The sequence below is a fragment of the Heterocephalus glaber genome, unplaced genomic scaffold (assembly GCF_053883595.1).
Source record: "Heterocephalus glaber isolate CG9 unplaced genomic scaffold, H.glaber_assembly_v1.0 deba00001457, whole genome shotgun sequence".
Lineage (NCBI taxonomy): Eukaryota > Metazoa > Chordata > Mammalia > Rodentia > Bathyergidae > Heterocephalus > Heterocephalus glaber.
The window spans coordinates 8,229,641-8,250,362 of NW_028258305.1; the positions used below are offsets into that span (position 1 = coordinate 8,229,641).

At 34.8% G+C, this 20,722-nt stretch overlaps 1 protein-coding gene across 5 annotated transcripts in view; it reads left to right on the forward strand.

The window, feature by feature from the left end:
• Positions 1 to 20,722, forward strand: part of Usp34 (ubiquitin specific peptidase 34) — a 269,176-nt gene that overhangs the window by 218,413 nt on the left and 30,041 nt on the right. For all 5 annotated transcript variants that reach the window (XM_087216017.1, XM_087216020.1, XM_004867234.4 and 2 more), the window contains 16 exons: positions 2,129 to 2,282; positions 4,196 to 4,274; positions 7,360 to 7,413; positions 7,528 to 7,623; positions 9,435 to 9,499; positions 9,589 to 9,664; positions 9,752 to 9,799; positions 9,913 to 9,978; positions 12,499 to 12,579; positions 13,851 to 13,936; positions 14,603 to 14,771; positions 14,866 to 14,940; positions 16,322 to 16,473; positions 19,877 to 19,925; positions 20,008 to 20,112; positions 20,192 to 20,236. In XM_087216017.1, the coding sequence (XP_087072143.1) occupies positions 2,129 to 2,282; positions 4,196 to 4,274; positions 7,360 to 7,413; positions 7,528 to 7,623; positions 9,435 to 9,499; positions 9,589 to 9,664; positions 9,752 to 9,799; positions 9,913 to 9,978; positions 12,499 to 12,579; positions 13,851 to 13,936; positions 14,603 to 14,771; positions 14,866 to 14,940; positions 16,322 to 16,473; positions 19,877 to 19,925; positions 20,008 to 20,112; positions 20,192 to 20,236 (1,400 nt within the window). The remainder of the gene's footprint in view (positions 1 to 2,128; positions 2,283 to 4,195; positions 4,275 to 7,359; positions 7,414 to 7,527; positions 7,624 to 9,434; positions 9,500 to 9,588; positions 9,665 to 9,751; positions 9,800 to 9,912; positions 9,979 to 12,498; positions 12,580 to 13,850; positions 13,937 to 14,602; positions 14,772 to 14,865; positions 14,941 to 16,321; positions 16,474 to 19,876; positions 19,926 to 20,007; positions 20,113 to 20,191; positions 20,237 to 20,722) is intronic.

Sequence of the window (20,722 nt, forward strand, 5' to 3'; positions counted from 1 at the left end):
TTTCTTTTAACAGGATATTCCTTTTTATACAGTTAGGGTTCTAGGAGTGTTTAAAATTTTTAAGATTTGAAGCAGCTGTTATGCTACACCAGCTTTAGCAAAGAGAACCATGTTTTAATCTAACTCCAGTGTCCAACACTTAGTGAATATCCAGTATTTCATCCTTACTAAATCGGAAATGAAAGATATAAACAGTAATCTTTTCTTTCAAGAGAAGGGCATACTGTTCCTTCAAAGAGAGAAGGTAGAGCTCATCTATGAAACAATATAGAGTTATGGGAGGCAATTTTTATAGTTATAGTTTGCATATGTTTACAAGTTGCATGAAATAGCCTCATAGAGATATTTGCAAATACAGTGTCTTAATTACTTTTTCTCATTGCTTAGACAAAATACTTGACACCCAAAGTTAAAGGAAGACAAGTTTATTTAGCTTACAGTTTGTAGAGGTTTCAGTCCATAGTTACATGGCTCCAAAGCAGAGGAGCATGGCAGAGGGCATCACAGAGGAGAAACAGTCCATGGCATGGCTGGCAGAAGGCAGAGAGCAGCAGAAGCAAGCCTGCTTCTCCCTTTTATCCCATCCAGGCCACCTGCCTTTTGTGTGGTGCCACTCACATCACATCCTTAATCCCAGTATCACACACCCTAGATCCAGCCACCCCTAAAAAGCCCCACCTATGACCACATTAGGCTTTGGGAAAACATCTTTATACAAGCCATAACAGAGGTAAAATTGAGAAGTGAGGATTGCTTATATACATCCTAGTTTTTAAACCTCTTACAAAACCATTTAAAAATTATAGGACTTAACAGTATTTGTGCTTTATTATATTTTTCATGATTTTCCATATAACAGTGGAGCAGAAATTTATGCTACGTTAAAAGAATTTATTAGGCCTACCCACATGGATAGGCCCATCCATTCTCTTCAGGTGCTGTTACCTAACTTAACCAAATGTTCCTGGCTCCACCTTTTCCTTTCTCTGTGATTGGAGGAATATAGATCATAAATCACATATCATCCTCAGACCATTCTAAAATATTTTTCATTAATGTTTTTACCTTTAGATTTTAAATCTTTTTTTTTTTTTGGTATCGGGGATCGAACTCAGGACCTTGTGCTTGCGAGGCAGGTGGTGGCACCACTGAGCTAAATCCCCGGCCCCTAGATTTTAAATCTTTAGACCTGAGAAATGTGTCTTTTGTTTCTTTATACACAAAGATCCTAGTACATAGTGCTTTTTTTTGCGACAGTAGTATTTCAGGTTGGCCTTGAACTTACTGTATAGCCCACACTCGCCTTGAACTCATGGTGTGATCCTCCTGCCTCAGTCTCCCAAGTGTTAGGATTATAGACATGTACCACCATGCCACATTTATAGTGCTTTCTGTCACGTGTAAATTTGGAGGCATGCTGCCAGTACAATGCCCGTTTCCCCTTAACATGACACTAAAAAAAATAGGCTGATGCCTCCTCAGGTATTGTGTTTGCATACTCCAAACAAAGAAAATTGAGGCAGTTACAGTGGCGCATGCCTGTAATTCCAGCTTTCTGGGAGGCTAAAGCAGGAGAGTCTCAAATTCAAGCCCAGCCTGGGCAACCTAGCAATTTAGTGAGACCTAAGGAGGGGCGGTGGGGAGGGAGCTAGTGATACAGCTCAGAGAAAAGGCCTGGATTCAAACCCCAGTACTGCTAAAAAACGAAAAGAAAACACCCAGACTGAAGCATTTGCCACTATTTCAAAGGCTAATAAGGTTAAATAATCAGATATTTTGTATTTATGTAAAGGTTGCCTGTAATTATATACTAACACATGGTGGTTTTCACAGTTACTGGGTAATCGCTTTCTTTTTTTTTTTTTTTTTTTGGTACTGGGGATCGAACTCAGGTCCCTGTGCTCTCGAGACAGGTGGTGTAACCACTGAGCTAAATCCCCAGCCCGTGGTAATAGCTTTCTTGAAGTGGTAGGCTGTGGATGGTGAATGACTAGCAAATAGTTGTTTTGTAACTATTGAATTCATAAAGTATTTATGTCTGTTTCTTAACATAAAATGTTATAAAAATGATCATAAAATATCATTTATGCAGTTTTCAAACTTATTGCCATTATGTAAATGATTTCAGGTTTTAAGGAAGTCAGTGATCATTCAAAAGATACTGAGAGCTATGAGTATGACTTGATAGGAGTGACTGTTCACACGGGAACAGCAGATGGTGGACACTATTATAGCTTCATTAGAGATATAGTCAATCCACATGCTTATAAAAACAATAAATGGTGAGTTTTAAATATTATTTTCTTTGGGCTTAAAAAAAACTTCCTTATATTTAAAGTATAAGTTTATTGCAGTTTCTCTTTAAATGTTTTGTTTTAGTTTTCTAAAAACTTCCTGTAAAATTGAAAGAATGTTTTGATGAATGTGACTTTCAAAAGAATATAAATCACTTTTATTTTTTGTTATTTTGATTGCTTTTTTAAAACTTTTATTAGTACATGTTTGCAGTATATAATTAGGAAATTAGTATATGTACTTAACACTTGAATTTTTTTCCCCTTCCACCTCTCCTTTTATTTTTCCAGCATCAGATTCATTTATTTTTAAGACCTTATAAAGTTAATTATCATATGTACAGATTGAAAACCAGACTATAAGGCCAAAGAACATATAAAACATGTAAGACAGGGCTGGGGATTTAGCTCAGTGGTTCTGCCGCCTGCCTTACAAGTGCAAGGACCTGAGTTCGATCCCCGGAACCAAAAAAAAAAAAGTAAGACAATTGTGCTAAATCAAGGTACACTTTTAGATACATTGTTTGCACTGGACCTTTTTCTCTGTTTTTTATTTTGTAGTACATATACATATATATGTATATTGTACTTTGTACTTTATATATAAAGTTATTTCACTTAACATTATGATCTCAAGGCACATCCATTTTTCTACAAGTGACTCAAGCTTATCCTTCTTTATATGGCAGAGTAGTACTCCACTGACTATGAATCACTTCTTAAACTTATAGATATTTGAACTCTTGAGAATTAGATGAATACTTTCTTCAGAAAGGTGAACACACAAATTTTGCATACAACCTTAGGAAATTCATAGACAAAACTGCACTTCTTAGATCATACCCATTAATTCATTCATTCAGTAGGTGTTTGCTGAATGCCTTCCATCAGGTGGCTACAGAGTCCTTGTGTATGCTACTTGGAAGTTATCTGCGTGTTTCACTCTTCACCTTGCTTTTTCCCTCCTGTACACGTTTTCTTTTTAGCATCTTTTATTAAGTAAATAATTGGGAATTATTAAGTTAGTCTCTAATGGTTGTTTATTGGACTACAGATGTTGTCAGGAAGGCGCTCATGAATAGGGATTACATGGGTAGTAGGCACTCTTTTAAGTGTTGAGGATATTGCTTTGAACAGAATATACAGTTGTTAATTGATTTGCAGTGAGCAGAATAATTTCATTCAGCTATTATTTCTCCTTCAGCCATCATGTTCATGTCTTTTACTTATCCATTTGAATATATTTCAATAAGTATGTTTTTGTTGTTTTTGTTTGTTTGTTTGTTTTTGGTACCGGGGATCGAACTCGGGTCCTTGTGCTTGCGCAGCAGGCAAGAAACCACTGAGCTAAATCCCTGGCCCTCAATAAGTATGTTTTGACACCACCTGCCTCGCAAGCGCAAGGTCCTGAGTTCAGTCCCTAGTACAAAAAAATACATATTTTGAATCTTTATTGTAAATTTTGAAATGGCGTCTATGACTTTGAAAAGTCTCATGATTCATACTCTTTCTCATCTCGTACCTTTACATATTATAGTTAAACAATGTTCCTTGTTTATGTTAATGTTAGATTATAAATGTGTCTGTCAGATTTTTTTTTTTTTTTCCTTTTGTGATGCTGGGGATCAGACACAGGGCCTTGCACATGCTAGTCCAGTGCTATACCACCGAGCTAGCTCCCCACCCTAGATCTGTTGGATTTTAAGGTTGCTTATGAGTGTTACAAAATAATATTTCTGGTTTCTAATAGATCAGAGTTGAAGAACATGTTATAATTTACCTTATGAAATAATAGTTTGATAAATATTTACAACATACCAGTATATAGATATTTTCACATAGTAGGCACAATACAAAAATACCACATTTGTACTTCATCAGCCTTATATGCTCTGTTTTAGGTATCTTTTTAACGATGCTGAGGTGAAACCTTTTGACTCTGCTCAATTGGCCTCTGAATGTTTTGGTGGAGAGATGACGGTAAGTATTCAGAAATTACAAATGGTTTATTACTCCACATATGATAAAATCCAATAGCAGAGACACTTAAATTTCTTATACTTGCTATTAAAACTAAATGTTATTGTATTGAATTTTAGTATGTTCACAGTACACAATAGACACTAGGAAATATTTTTAAATTATTTCTACCTTCAGCCTGTCTGATAAAGACTTATAAATAAATAGCCAAATAATGGTGAAGAAATTAAACAATGCCGTGAGAATTATAATGAATATATTGTATAATTAATTTTGTAGGATTAGACCAGTTACCTTTATGTAATCTGAGAAATCCTCCTGCACAAGGAAGTTGGCTTGAAAGAATTGTAACTGCTGCTGTTTCTTATAAAACAGCAGCAACTTGGTTGATACTAATTACAGAATAAAAAGAGATCATCTTTGATTAAATAATTTACAATAGGACAATAAAAAATATATTTCACTTCTCCATAGTCAGTTTATCATTGTACAATACCAATTTCTTGGAAACTTTAAAAACTGTTGGACTGGATGTGTGGCTCAGTGGTAGAGTGCTTGCCTAGCATGAGCAAGGCCTAGGATTCCATCCCCAAATTGCAAAGCATAAACCCAAAAAACATTAATTCTGACAAATCAACTGTGTGTGATTTTTATTTCATAAATAAGCCCAAATAAAGACTTTTTTTTTCTAATCTTGGGAAATAACTTTGGGTTTTTTGGTTTGTTGTACTTAAAACTTTTCTGCATATCAATATTCTATCTTTTGATAAAGCTCTTCCTTATTCCTTCTTTTTTTTTTTGGTACGGGGGTTCGAACTCGGGTCCTTGTGCTTGCGCAGCAGGTGGCAAAACCACTGAACTAAATCCCCAGCCCCTCCTTATTCCTTCTTGGTGTGCTTGCCTACCTTTCTGAATGGAAAAGTAGTCTTGCGTAAAAAAGGGAACTAAATACGTAGAATACTTACAAATTCTATCACTAAACCAATGCATTGCTACATGTTGTTCCTAGGACATTTACTTTAAAGCCTGTTGTTTTTTTTTTTAAAAAAAAAAAAAAGGACAGAAGAAAAGGAACAAAATAATTGTAAGACACTTAAAAGGTAGTTTTTCAAATTGTAAGTCTTTCATTTATTTCATTTTCTTCTACATATTTTTCATAAAGTACTTGGAAGAAATGTTGAATGTTTTCAAAAACATCAGCCTTTTGTTATTACATCATTCACAATATTGCTTGTTTACTTCCCATTTTAAACTTTTGTCATCTTTTCTGTCACAACATAGTTTTCTAGAATTACCAATGGAACCTTTATCTTCCTACCGATTAAGAAGTAGCCCTTACAAGTTCTCAAAAGCCTCACTCCTAAACTCTTTGTATTCTTTACGTGCAATTGCCTTTATTTATATCTCCTTCCCACAATCAAATTTTGTCTCCTGGTCTGCTGTCTTGTTCAAATTTCATCTCTTTACTGATTCCCATGTTTTTATTACTATCTCTTTCTCTTTCCTTCCCTTCCTTGTTTTGTTTTGAAATAAGGTCTCGCTATGTAGTTCAGGCTAACCTTGAACTCACTTTGTAGCCCAAGCTGGCCTCAAATTCATGGTGATCCTCCTGCTTTAGCTCCCCAGTGCTGGGATTACAGGTTGTGCCACCACACCAAGCTAACTTCTCTTTTCCATCACCATTTTTCTTTTCCATCATTTTTCTTATAATGTTTTTGGCTACTAGCTTCTAGTATTTCTTTCCTTATTAACCATCAGTTTTTGGTTGATTGGTTTGTTTGTTTAGTTTGTTCATTTGAGACAGCATCTTACTATTAAATTCAGGCTGACCTTGAACTCACTCTGTAGCCAGGCTTGCCTCTAATTTACATCTATCCTCCTGCCTCTCAGCTTTCCAAGTACTAGGATTACAGGCATACACCACCACACCAGGCTCAGTTAACATTTTTTATGTATATACTGACAAATCCATTTTATTTACAAAAGTTATTTATAGCACTAAGGCTCAAAAAAGGATTTTTCAAAGATTGATGGAGATGTATATGGGTACTATTTTGAGAGCTTAAGTTACAGCTTTATGCCTATAAAGTATTTCAGTTACCTACTTTTCTAATTTTTGTAATGTTGCTAAGATCCAGGTGTGGTAGGCCATTCCTACAATCCTGCCACTCTGGAAGGTTGAGGCAGGGAGATTACAAATTCAAGCCCTGCCCAGGCAACTCAGAGGCTTAGTGAGACTCTTTCTCAAAGTTAAAAAAAAAAAAAAAAAGAAAAAGATCTGAGGATGTAGCTCAGTTTGAAGAATTTAATGGGTTTAATCTCTAGTACCACAAAAACAAAATAAAAATAAATTTTTTAAAAATACAAAATAGGCCTGAGGATGTAGCTCAATGCAAAGACCCTGGGTTCAGTCCCTAGTGCTGAAAAATGATGATGATGATGATCATGAAGTTGATGATACTGATGTTGGTGATATTGGTGCTGCTGAGAATATACAGTTTCACTTTGGTGTGACTTTTGTTTTTTTGAGACAGGGTCTCACTCTGTGATTCAGGTTGACTGTGAATGCATTGTGAATCCCAGGCTGGCCTCAAACTCATGGCAATCCTCCTGACTCAGCCTCCTGAGTTCTGGGATTACAGGCATGGGCCACCATGCCCCCGGCATCAATTTGGTGTTTTTGTTTGTTTCTTTTTTGGTACCAGGAATTGAACCAGGGACCTTGCACTTGCGAGGCAGGCCGGCGGCAAAACCACTGAGCTAAATCCCCAGCCCTCAATTTGGTGTTTTTATTTCTACTTATCATATTGCAAAAATTAGGTCCAGATCAACTATTTCCTCACCATACCCCTTTCTCAATTTTGTACTGTGGTATCGAATTCTCTTATCTAAGAAAAAGTACGAATAATAATAGGATATACTGGCCAAATTTGTGAAGTACATAGGATTCTTATGAATATGTTATTTGTAAACTATTTGGAAAATTATATTGAAGAATTACTTGTTTATGAAATAATTCATATATAAATATTCCTGAGTAAATCTACTTCTTAAAGAAAATTTTTGTATGGTTTTCTTTAAACAGACGAAGACCTATGATTCTGTTACAGATAAATTTATGGATTTCTCCTTTGAAAAGGTAATTCTTTCTTTCATATAAAGTAATTTCATGTTTTCTTTCTTTCACATTGTCTAATATTAGAATTATATTTTGTACAAATAAAAATATACTCTTTTTCCTTGCTTCTTAAAGACACACAGTGCATATATGCTGTTTTACAAACGCATGGAACCAGAAGAAGAAAATGGCAAAGAATATAAATTTGATGTTTCATCAGAGTTACTGGAGGTATAACCTAATTTTATTTTTAGCAACAGTTTAAAATTTTGTGTTTATGGAAAAAATACCATTATACAAGAGCAGGCTATACAATATTAAGATCTGGAATCCCATACAGAGTTTAAGAATATTTACAGATAGCTGGGCAAAATGTCCTACATCTGTGATCCTAGCACTCTAGAAGGCTCAGGCAGGAGAGCACAAGTTCAAGCCTAGCCTGGGCAACTTGACAGCTTATCAAGACTCTGTCAAAATAAATGGGCTGGTGAGATAGCTTACTGTGAAGACCCTGGGTTCAACCCTCAGTAGTGCTGGGGGGGGGGGGATATTTATAAATACTCATAGCGTTAACTGACATAGGTGAATGAGATTAGAAGAAGAAAATAATTTTCAGGTTAAAGTGAAATAAAACTAGAGATTTGAAAGGATTGCTGAAATCAAGGTGTGCTCACAAGTAATTCATGTGGTTAATAATGTTCTTTTTGGGCCGGGGATTTAGCTCAGTGGTGCCACCACCTGCCTTGCAAGCAAAAGGTTCTAAGTTCAATCTCTGGTACCAAATAATAATAATAATAATAATAATAATAATAATAATAATAATGTTCTTTTTATTGGATTGCATGACAGGTTTGCAAATATTTTTCTCTTATGTTTTATGATATGACACTTCAGCATTCAGTACATTTAAAATCAATTTATATATTTTATATAACATCTCATTTATAAAGCTTTGTTTCATATTGTAGGAGGTGGAAATGCACATTATTGATTATATAACTTAATATGTTTTATGTCATTATTATAAACTCCACCAAAAAATACAGAAAGCCAGGGCCTGGAAATGCTCAAGAAGTCTGTAGCAGGCCTTTCAGTGATTTCCCAAATATTACTGTAGAGCAGAAGCCTTGATACATGATTTTGGACTAATATAGTGTATTGGTGAGGCAGATGGTGATAGCGGAAAATCTTTAATGGTGAATTAAAGATAGATTTGGAACCTTTACTGAAAAATAAACCTACCAAAGCTGGGCATGGTGGCACAGACCTGTAATCCCAATATGTGGGAGCCTGAGGCAGGAGGATTGCCGTGAGTTTGAGGCCAGGGTTATACAGTGAGTGAGCTCCAGGCCAGCCTGAACTATATGGCGAGGCCCTGTCTCATAAAACAAACCAAAAGATGAACCTATTATCTCAGATCTCAAAATGCATATGGAAATGTATTAGTAACAAAGCCAATAATATCATTAATGAAAACATAAATCTTTTCTAAATAAAAATAATTTTAAGGGTCTGAGGGTATAGCCCAGTCATAGAGCATGTGCTTAGCATGACTAAAGCCTTGAGTTAGATACCCAGCATGAAAGTAATAATAATAATTACCATTATTATTTTATGGAGCTGTCTGACAAAGACTTAAAAACATGTTTAGGGTATTCTGAGAGAGGAACACAAAATAGAGTGATCTTAGTATTCTAATGTTAGAAATAACCATTTCTTATGATTTTTAGAGCATACAAAGTAATTGGGTCATTTAGGTCTACCCAACTGAGCTAAAGATTTGTTTTTCCTAAATTTAAACATAAATTTTTATCCAATAACTTGTAATCAAAGTGCAGCACAGTTCCAGGTTAATAATGATTAGAGTAGTTTTAGTAACCTTATTTTCCTTTTACCTGGAAAAAATTCAACATAAATTTTAAGTGCATAGGTTTCTTTTACAGTTGTTTTAGAGGGTATCTTTTTTGTCTAATAAATATATTGGTTAAAATGTAATGAAGTAAACTACTTACTGATATCTAATGTAACCATTTTTTCTTCAGTGGATCTGGCATGATAACATGCAATTTCTTCAAGACAAAAACATTTTTGAACACACGTACTTCGGGTAAGTTATGTAAATATTGTAGTTTTTTTTACTTAATGTTTCCTGATCTCTTTTGTATGAACTTTTAAGTTCTTCTTTTTAAATTCTAGGTTTATGTGGCAGTTGTGTAGTTGCATTCCGAGTACATTACCAGATCCTAAAGCTGTATCCCTAATGACAGCAAAGGTAATATGTAAACATTAGATAAGTTTATCAGATTTATTACTTTAAAATAATTAAATCATTTTTGCTTAATTGTATTTTTTCTTACAGTTAAGCACTTCCTTTGTCCTAGAGACATTTATACATTCAAAAGAAAAGGTATGTATTTTATTTTGTGGATTTTTGTGACATTTATGTTATTACTCATCTTCTGGGTTTTATTTTTGGCTCAAAAGACCCTATGCCTTGACTGACTTCTTTTTATTTTCTAGCCCACAATGCTTCAGTGGATTGAACTACTGACCAAACAGTTTAATAATAGTCAAGCAGCTTGCGAGGTAAGGTGAATAATTCAACAAACAATGCATAGCTTACAGTTCTCTTTGTTTTGTTAACTGAGATACTATATCAGAATTGTTTTATTTGTTCTAAATCATAGGGAGCCTAGTGTAAGTTGTTCCTAAGTTTTTGATAGCTAAAAGTTATAATTTATGTATCAGATCTTTTATGCCAGTTAAATAATTACTATTGTTATTTTTTAAAATCTTGGCCCCCCCCCCCTTATGTCATAGCAGAAAAAACCACACACAATTTAAAAGGCTTTTGCAGAGTTTTTGTCTTTAACTTTTGGTGGTGCTAGGTATTGAACCCATGACATCCCACATGCTCAGCAAGCACTCTTATCACTGAGCACAGATATTTCTTAACTACTTACTTTCCTTTTGGATTTTTCCAGCTTTTTTTGAGGTATATTTGACAAATAAAACTTTCAAATATTCACAATATACAATGTAATGATTTATTTACCACAATAAAATTAACATATCTATTACCACATAGAAAAACGATTTGTGTAAGCTAGATGTGGTGGTGCAGCACACATCTATAATACCAACACTTTGGGAAGCTGAGATAGAAGGATCTCAAGTTGTTTTTTTGTTTTGTTTTTGGTACTAGGGGATCAAACTCAGGACCTTGAGCTTGTGAGGCAGTGGGCAGCACCACTGAGCAAAATCCCCGGCCCATAGAAGGATCTCAAGTTGAAGCCCAGCCCAGGCATTAATAACTTAGCCTAGACCCTGTCTTAAAATAAGATGTAGCTCAATGCAGAGGCCCTAGTATTACCAGACACCCTCCCCCCAAATTAATGAGTATGTGTGAGTGGTGAAGACACTTAAGATCTCAGTTTTAATAGTTTAATATTATGCTAGTGAAGAAAATCTAGAATGTATCCATCTTCTCTTGATCTTAGCCAAAAGGCCAGAAGCTATAAAATGTATCCATCTTACACCTGAAACTCTTTTGTTAATATCTCCTCATTCTTAACAATTTTTGAATGTTAGTGGAAAATACTTACAAATATATATCTCCTCCACCCCCACTTTTTAAAAAAATCCACATATCCTCGTAGGTAAGTTTTATGTTCAGTTTTTTCCCCCATATTAAGAATATGAATCCCCAAGCATAATCTGCTCACCAGTAATGGTAATCACGTGTGTGCACACATAACAAGCATGTGTTTTGTGGTACTAGGGATATAACCTAAAGGTACTCTACCACTAAGCCACACCCTCAACTCTTTTCATTTTTTATTTTGAAGCAAAGTCTTACTAAGTTATTCAGGCTGGCCTCAAATTTGCAATCCTCCTGCCTCAATATCCTGAGTAGCTGGGATTACAGGTGTGTACCACTGTGCACAGCTTAATATAATTTTTTGATTAACAACCAACAAGGTGGAAAACTTCCTAGGAATACAAGTCTTAAGATTTTCCAAAGGTGAGAGCAGCCTAGTTAGTGACCAATAGATGAAATTAGTTTTGAATTTTTACATACTTAGTCATTTAATTTTACTTGTAGCAATGGAATAAAAAAATCTGACCATCTGAAATTTCAGACAAAAGGTGTCACTTTTTAAAGCCTTTAGTGAATTTTTGGAAACATGAAAAAAAGTAGAAAGTCGTAATGAATTCTCCTATACCTGTCACTCTAACAAGTAATAATACCGTGGTACCTTGGTTTATGAACATAATTTGTTTTACAGTTTTGGAAAAGATGGCTGTGTTTATGTTTGTGTGGGAAAGATGGCCATGGTCATTTGTTATCTGATGCTGAGTTTGCAAATGGAAGCAAAATTTTGCCAAATGCTTTGTTTGCGAACCAAATTGTTTCCAAACAGAAGCATTCGTGAACCAAGGTATTACTGTGTTCTTTCATTTTTATTCATCTATTCCTATTCTTCCATGCCTTTTTTTTCCACCAAAAGTATTTTAAAGCAAACATAATTATTCATCCATAAACACTTGTTGCTTTTTTTTCTTCATGCCATTTTGTATCATCTGCTCTGAAGGGTGCTTCTATATGCTAGCTTTGACTAATTACATTTTTTGGGTGTTTAACTCTTCATTGTGGCTATTTTTAAGTAGAAAGAAAATGAATTATAGTCATCATATTATTTATAGGAACAGAAGATTCCATAGTCTTATCACAATTTATGAGTCCTAAGAGGAAAATGGTATTTTATCTTATTAGAAAAGTAATTTAGGTTAGCATCATCTGAGTTGTATATTGTAATTAAAGACATTCTTGAAATTGTGTAATGAGGCAGTCATGGTGGCACACACCTCTAATGCCGGCACTCTGCTGAACACATAGCAAGCAAGATCCTGTCTCCAAAAAAAAAAGGAACTGTGTAATGAAGTGATCCTTGTTATTTTAGATATATGAGTTTTTAACAACTCAGGAAGCCATTGTATTAAGAACTTAATTTAAACATCAACTAGACATAAATTCTTTATGATTTTTATCTCATTTAACAAATAGTGGTTGAATGTTAAAATCATGCTCTGTTTTCTTAACAGTGGTTTTTAGACCGCATGGCTGATGATGACTGGTGGCCAATGCAGATACTAATTAAATGCCCTAATCAAATAGTGAGACAGGTAAGGAAAACTGTGTTTGAAAAAATTATTTGAAAAAGAAATGGCTTTCAATTTAATTACTTAGATTTGCCTGTAAATACATCTTAATCTTGCATTGAAAATGCTTTTAAAAGATCATTTTGATGTTGTTTTCACCAGCCACTTTTAACATCAACTATCACCCCAGTCAAGGGATTCAAATGATGACCATTTTCTACATGTAGGAAGATAAGCTATAACTGCCTTATCTTTCAGATCTGGATGCTTTATGAGCTGTAGAACACTCTAATAGTCTGGAAAGTTAAATGAATAGGATGCAGTTCATTTCTGTCACCGGATCTGAACTGTCAAATGAGTTAGTTTATTATCACTGTTACTGAAAAATTACACAATGAAAATTTCAGTATTGCTTCTGTATTGGTTACTTTTCTCATTGTGCAAACAAAATACCCAACACCCAAAGATAAAAGGAGTAAAGGTTTATTTAGCTCACAGTTTGTAGGGGTTTCAGTTCATAGTAGGCTGGTTCCAAGGCAGGGCACCATGGGAGAGGGGCATCACAGAGGAGAAACAATTCATGGCAGGCAGAAGATAGCAAAAGCAAGCAAGCGAACCACAAGCGACAATAGCAGCTTCTTTCTGCCCCTTTTATCTAGGCTACTTGGCTTAGGGCAAGTGCCAAACCAATCAGTGGACTAATTTAGTAATCACACACCCTTAATCCTAGCATCACACATTCTAGATCCAGCCACCTCTGAAAAAGCCCCACCTATGACTGCAAGAGGCTTTGGAAGAGACACCTAGCCACAAGCTGTAACAGCTGTATAATCACTTATGACACAACACCAGAATGTTAACCTGAAGTTTGCCACTTCCCAGATAAAATAGACTTCTCATACTGTAAAAGTCACTCAGTCCTTTCAAAGTATAAAATTTAATAGTTTTTAATATGTTCACAATGTTGGGAAACCATAACTACTATCTAATTTTAGAACACTCATCACTGCCTGGCAACGTTGAGGTTCTGTGTTCAGTTCCCGGTACCAAGAAAAAAATCACTCCATAAAGAAACCCCAGTACTGTTCTCCTCAGTCTTTGCCTACTAACCTACTTTGTATGTCTACAGATTTAAATGTGTTAAATTCTTAGTATCTTTCTTAACTGAGTATGAGTTAACTTAAGTAGTTACATCTTTTTCTTTTGGGGGGGGTACCGGGGATCAAACTTGGGACCTTGCGATTGCAAGGCAGGCACTGGAACCACTGAGCCAAGTTACATCTTTTTCTTTACAGATGTTTCAGCGTTTGTGTATCCATGTGATTCAGAGGCTGCGACCTGTGCATGCTCATCTCTATCTACAGCCAGGAATGGAAGATGGGTAAGAAGTACATTTTGAACATTTTTAATTTTTTTTTTTTATGATCTGCACACAAAGTGTATTTAAATATCCACAAGGAAAATTATGGTTCTGTTTAAAAATAATCTATAATAATAATCAAGATGGAAGACTTTTTTTTTAAATCAAGTGCATCTGGAAAATCCTCTACAAATAACTTCATGGCTTAGGTTTTTTGACTTGATACAGTTATTTACAATAATTGGATTACAGCTACTTAGATTACTACAGTTGGCATTATCACAAAATTAAAGCAGAAGATTTAGATTTTTTAAAATATTTTTTGTTCCAAGCCAGGGGTGGCGGCATACAGCCTATAATTCTAGTACTTGGGAAGCTGAAGCAGAAGAATCACTGTGAGTTCAAGGGCACTTTAGGCTACATAGTAAGATCCGGTCTCACAGAAATTAAAACTAAAACTTTGGGGGGAGGTGCTGAGGTTGAACCCAGGGCCTTGGCACTGAATGCATCCCCAGCCTCATTTCTTATTTTGAGACAGGGTCTCACTAAGTTGCCTAGTTGCCTGGCTGGGTTTGAACTTTTGATCCTGCTGCCTTAGCCTTCAGGAGTGCTGTCATTACAGGTGTGACGACCACACCTAGCTTTTTCCCAGATGTAGTATACTGTTTAAGACAATTTTCTTTTCAGGTCAGATGATATGGATGCCTCAGTAGAAGATATTGGTGGTCGTTCATGTGTCACTCGATTTGTGAGAACTCTCTTATTAATTATGGAACATGGTGTAAAACCTCACAGTAAACATCTTACAGAGTATTTTGCCTTCCTGTATGAATTTGCCAAAATGGGTGAAGAAGAGGTGAGGCTGAATCTTGTGTATTCTTTTTGGATTATGTACCTATTTACAGTATTTAGAATTTGTCTTTAACTTTAATTTTTAATCAATTTTTTAGAGCCAGTTTCTGCTTTCATTACAAGCCATATCTACAATGGTACATTTTTACATGGGAACCAAAGGACCTGAAAATGTAAGTACACTTTTTGTCTTACAGCAGGGATTTAGAGGTCTTGTTTGTGTCATTCCAACTCATACAATTTTGAAACCCTTTATAGTTCCTTCTAGCCCATTTATTGGATAGTGTTAAGAGTCTAACATTGGTTGATATTGTTAATGTAATTTTAATGGCTGTAGCAAACTAACAAGCAATTGAGTAATAAATTTCACTTTGTAAGGCTGTGGGGCAAAGCAAATAAACTTAGCAACAGCCTGCTTTGAAATCTTATAAACAGTGTATTGTTTTGTTGAACATTTTTGGTGGGGTTTTGTTTTGTTTTTATGGTACTGGGATTGAAGCTAGGGAACACTGAGTTACATCCCCAGCCCTTGATTTTATTTCAAGACAGTGTCTTGATAAGTTACCCAAGCTGGCCTTCAATTTGTGGTCTTCCTGTCTCAGCCTCCCTAGTAGCTGGAATTGCAGTCATAACCCACCACACTTGGCAAGTGGTCATATTTTCTAAGTTCTTTAATATTAAGTTTGTTACAGTCTTCCAAAAATTTAATTAGATTATCTTAATTATTAAGTATCAAATGAATTTTGTGTTGTCTGTGACACCCACATTGGATTGTGTGATCTGTTTGCACTGTCTTATTTAATCTTTTCTTAACTCTAAGAGATAAATACTTTTTTTGTTGTTGTTCCGGGAATGGAACTTAGGGCCTCACACTTGCCATGCTGGCACTGTGCCACTGAGCTACATCTGCGGCCCTAACTACTACTTTTATCTTCATTCTACAGATAAGGAACTGAGATACAGAGATCACTTGTTTTAGATCAAAATGAGTGAGCTTTGATCCTTGATCAGGCCACTGAGCTAAAATGCTTAATCATTATGCTGCAGTGCTTCTTAAAATGTACACTATTATTATCTAATTCTAGCCTAAAGGGTTATCTTTATCACTTTTATCTTGGTGTGTTGTACATGATAAAATCCTTTCAATCTCTTGCTTCAGAGCCCCAATGAGTATGTCTTTCAAATACCTACTGTTTAGCTTATCTGAAAGCTACAAATAAGGATCTCCTTTTCTGTGTGATTAGCTTTTTATTAAACAAGAAGTATTGTTTTGTCCTACTCATAACTTTTTATTCTAATTTATTTTAAAGGATTTATCTCTAGTTGAGGTAAACAGTATTGGGAATCATTGTTTTTACAGTTCTGCCAACTTGGTCTAAGTTGTCCCGGGTGTGGTTTAGACTGTTTTAAGTTAGGGTTAGGCCTTTGAATGGTAGTTTTTTATGATAACATTATTGTGCCATCATCTGCCTTAGATGATTATGTAAGGCAAATCATTTGCTCTCAAGATGATATAACTAATACTACACCAAAATTGAATTTTGTTCCACTTAGCCACAAGTTGAAGTGTTGTCAGAGGAAGAAGGGGAAGAAGAAGAGGAGGAAGAAGATATCCTCTCTCTGGCAGAAGAAAAATACAGACCAGCTGCCCTTGAAAAGATGATAGCTTTAGTTGCTCTTTTGGTTGAACAGTCTCGCTCAGAAAGGTGAAATGTTTCAACATTCAAAATGCTTAAAGCATGTTGGTTTTACTCTTTTTTTATGTAAATGGTTTTATTTGATACTCAGTTTTTATTATAAAATTCCTTTTAAATAATAACACCACTGTTTATCAACTCTTATGGCTTAAGAATTTCAGTCCTTTCTACCAAACTCTTACTGTGTCTCTTGAGTCTTGTTAGAAAGTCTTTGAAGGAAGGTGGTGGTGGTGGTGATGCACACCTGTAATCCCAGCTCTTGGGAGGCTGAGGTAGGAAGATCTCCCTGAGTTCCAGGGCAGCCTGGACTACATAATGAGTTTGAAGCCAGCCTGTGCTACATAGGGAGACCCTGTCTCGAAAAAAATATACAGTAAAATATCTAACAAAATTATATGTGCATTCATTCTTCAGCCTAGCAACTCTACTTATATACTTATATGGATATGTCTCAGAACACAGAATGATATATGTTCAAAACTGTTTATTTGAAACAGTATCTCTAATAGCAAAAAAAAAACAAAAAAAAACCACATATCCATTGAAAGGGAGCTAATAGAGAAATCAAGGTATTTCCCCCTCCACAGAGCCCAGAGAGTCCTCTATCATTACAAAAGGAAATTACCTGTATTGCCATGGAGAAATCTTTATGGTACATAACTCTGCCCCCTCACCTCCTCTTAAAAAGCAGCATACTACATACTTTAAAACAGCAAAGTGGAAAAAAAATACATATTGTACGCTCTGTTTAAAAAGGAGTATGTGTAGAAAGAATGTGTCTGTATACAACTGATCCTAATTATTCATGTATTTCCTATACACAAATTCACCCACTTGCTGAAATTTATCTGTAATGCCAATATCAATACTTGAAGAACTTTTATAATCATTTGCTGACACGTGTGGTGCAAAGTGGTAAAAATTTTAAGTTGGCTGACACACTTTCCTAGCTGAGGTCAAACAAGGCGACCATCTGCTGTCTTGTTTTGATTTTCATGTTGTAAACAAATGTACATTACATGATGTATGCCACATTTTTCAAATGTTTAAGCTTTCTGTTGGTGATTTTACTGTTTAAAATGGCACCCAAGCACATTGCTGAAATGCTGTCTGGTTTTCCTAACCTCAAAGAATGCTGTTATGTGCCTTAGGATGAAAATACATGTCTTAGACAAGTTTTTTTCAGGCATGTGTTGTAATGCTTTTGATTGTGAGTTCAATGTTAATGCATCAATAACATACATGAAGTGTGTCCTTAAACAGAAACACTCATAAAGCATGGTAATGGATTGATTAATTGATGAAAATGTGACCAGAGGCTCACAGGAACCTACTTCTATATTTCCCAGAGAAACAATGATTTGATACTTGTTAATTTAGTGTTTCTAGCACTACATAAGTCATAACTAGCACAAATATCAACTTAATTATAAATTAAAAATATCTGTTTAAAAATGGTTTCCAGTGAAGGTGGGAGGAAAAACAAGGTGGAGGGGACAGAAATGGAAGCTTGAAAAGGAAAATTGTTTTGTAGATTTAACTTTGGAATAATGTAAATGTTTTGTATAATTACAAATAAATAAGCAATCCTTAAACAACAGAAGTATAATGAAATAAGTAAATCTTACTACATATTAAGGAGGTGATATAGCCAACCTTAGAGGGATTAAAGTGACTTTAGAACACACTAATTGTAAAATTTCTAGTGGGATGTACATGAAGAACAAAAAGAATTGCAAGAAGGGCTGGGGATTTAGCTCAGTGGTCGTGCGCCTGCCTTGCAAGCGCAAGGTCCTGAGTTCGATCCCCAGTACCAAAAATAAAACAAAACAAAAAAAACCAATATGATAAATGTACCATTCCGCCGCCTACCTCGCAAGCGCAAGGACCCGAGTTTGATCCCTGTTACCAAAAAAAGAATTGCAAGACTGTCCTAAGCTGTTTTAGTAATTATATTGTTAGTAGTATAATTGGAATTGTTATTCTGAAGCTGTTGCGTGCCAGGTTTTGGGCAAAGGATAAATGAGGCTCTTAGAATTTTTTTTTTTCAATTTTTTATTTTGGAAAGCACATTTAGGTTATCTAACACTACTGAGGCCATGTTGAACAGACTCGGCAACTGATTTAAGGTGTTTTCTACTGGTCATAGATTGGACAACTTGAGCTTCAAAAATAAGAATAACTGCAGTGGACTATGAAATATATCAGAGATACTTAAATCTTTTCAGTTAAAAAAAAATTGAAACTTGTTGGCAACCATGCTAATCAAATCGTTATTTTGAAGTGATGAAATGGTATCAAGGACTTATTTATCCTACCTGGGGGAAGTAAACCTTATGGCAACCAAGTGGTGGACGAGGGAAAGTTTATCATCATAGAGATATTGGAGTTAATAGAAGAGCAATACTGTTGGAATTAGAATATCACTATTTTATGACCTTGAATTAAATAATGGACCTAGACAATGATCATCACTGGCTAAAAATATTGCAAAAAGAGAAACCTTTCATTGTGTTCCTCCTGGTGAAAACCCATGCTGCCACCTACAAAATATCCTTGATTAAAAAGTCAAATCTAAATCTGATCAAGTCTCTAGATCCACCTACTGGTTTACAGGAAATTCAGGGATGGAAACATGTTAAAACACCACCACTAAGATACAGTTAACAAAATATAAATTTGGGAAACTCTACAGGACTCTTTCTTCACCAGATAAATTATAAGATAAAAGTTGGAGGGGAAACCAGTAGATAAAGATTTAAAAGACATTTCAACCAGTTGCAACAAAGGACTTTATTTGGATTGTGATTGAAGCCAACTAAAAAACAATATTTTTAGAAACTTAAGGAAATTTGTATAATGGATATTGAAAGACAGGAATTACTGATTTATTGTAGGCATGAATAATGGTACCATTTTTACAATTTTGGAATTTACCTTTAAGAGATATATATTAAGATTTATGGATTAAATGATAAAATACTTGGAGTTTACCTCAAGAATAATGTATACTGAGTGGCTGGTGGTAAAAATGAAATAAGACTAGCTCTAATTTTGGTAAATTTGAAGCTGAATATTTTTTAAATATCTATAATAAAGAAAACTGTATGTAACACATTTAAACCAGGAGGTGAAAGTAATGTTTCTTAGAAATCCATCTGGTTTTTAAAGGGTCTCACATCAGAAAACAGCTAAGTAAATGAAAATGAAGTAAACTTTGGCCAATGCTAGAATCTTGGAAAATTCCCTAGGAGATGCTTAGCAAGCAGGTCTATCAAAAAAAAATCTGAAATTCATTTTACATTGGTGGGCAGTTAAAATAGAAATGACAGTTTTGATGCATGTCATGATGTAAATAGCTATCAAGTAATACACAGGGAAAAAATTTATTTCCACTAATATTTTCTTTTAGGCATTTGACATTATCACAGACTGACATGGCAGCATTAACAGGAGGAAAGGTAATACCTTCTCTAATATTAGAAAATTTGATCACAAAAATAATACAGTGGTTCTTAAGTGAACAAATTTTGCTCTTAACAGGGATTTCCCTTCTTGTTTCAACATATTCGTGATGGCATCAATATAAGACAAACCTGTAATCTGATTTTCAGCCTGTGTCGGTACAATAATCGACTTGCAGAACATGTAAGTGATAAATACTAGTCTTAAAGATTTTTGGGAGTTCTCAAAAGAATATTCTGACATTCTCCTGTTTCTGTTTTAGATTGTATCCATGCTTTTCACCTCAATAGCAAAGCTGACTCCTGAGGTATGTAAATGTTTCTCAATTCATTTCTTTTGAAACTAGTATCAGCACTGATAATGCTTTCATTTAAATCTTTCTGGTTGTTTAGGTTTCTCCCATAACACAGTAGGTTACTTGTTAAGTATATGATTTGAATAAGCTGATTTACCTCTTCATATTTTATCACAAATCCAGTTTTCCAAACTAAAAATACACATGTAAATTCAGTATATCAGAGTGGCACCTAAATGCTAAGCTTGAAGTTGTTTGGTGTGAAGCATGTGTCATAATTGTGTCCAAAAGACAAAGTAGACTAGCCAGAGCTATGCACAATGTGGAGAGATAGAATATAATATCATAAAAGTGTTTTAATAATATGGAAATGTTTAGATAATTTAACAGTATGTGTCAAACATTAATATAAATTACTCTCAGGGATCACAGCTTGCTACAGCAAACTTTTAACCTAAGATTTTTCAATAGACAATGCTTGATTCATTAACAGATTTT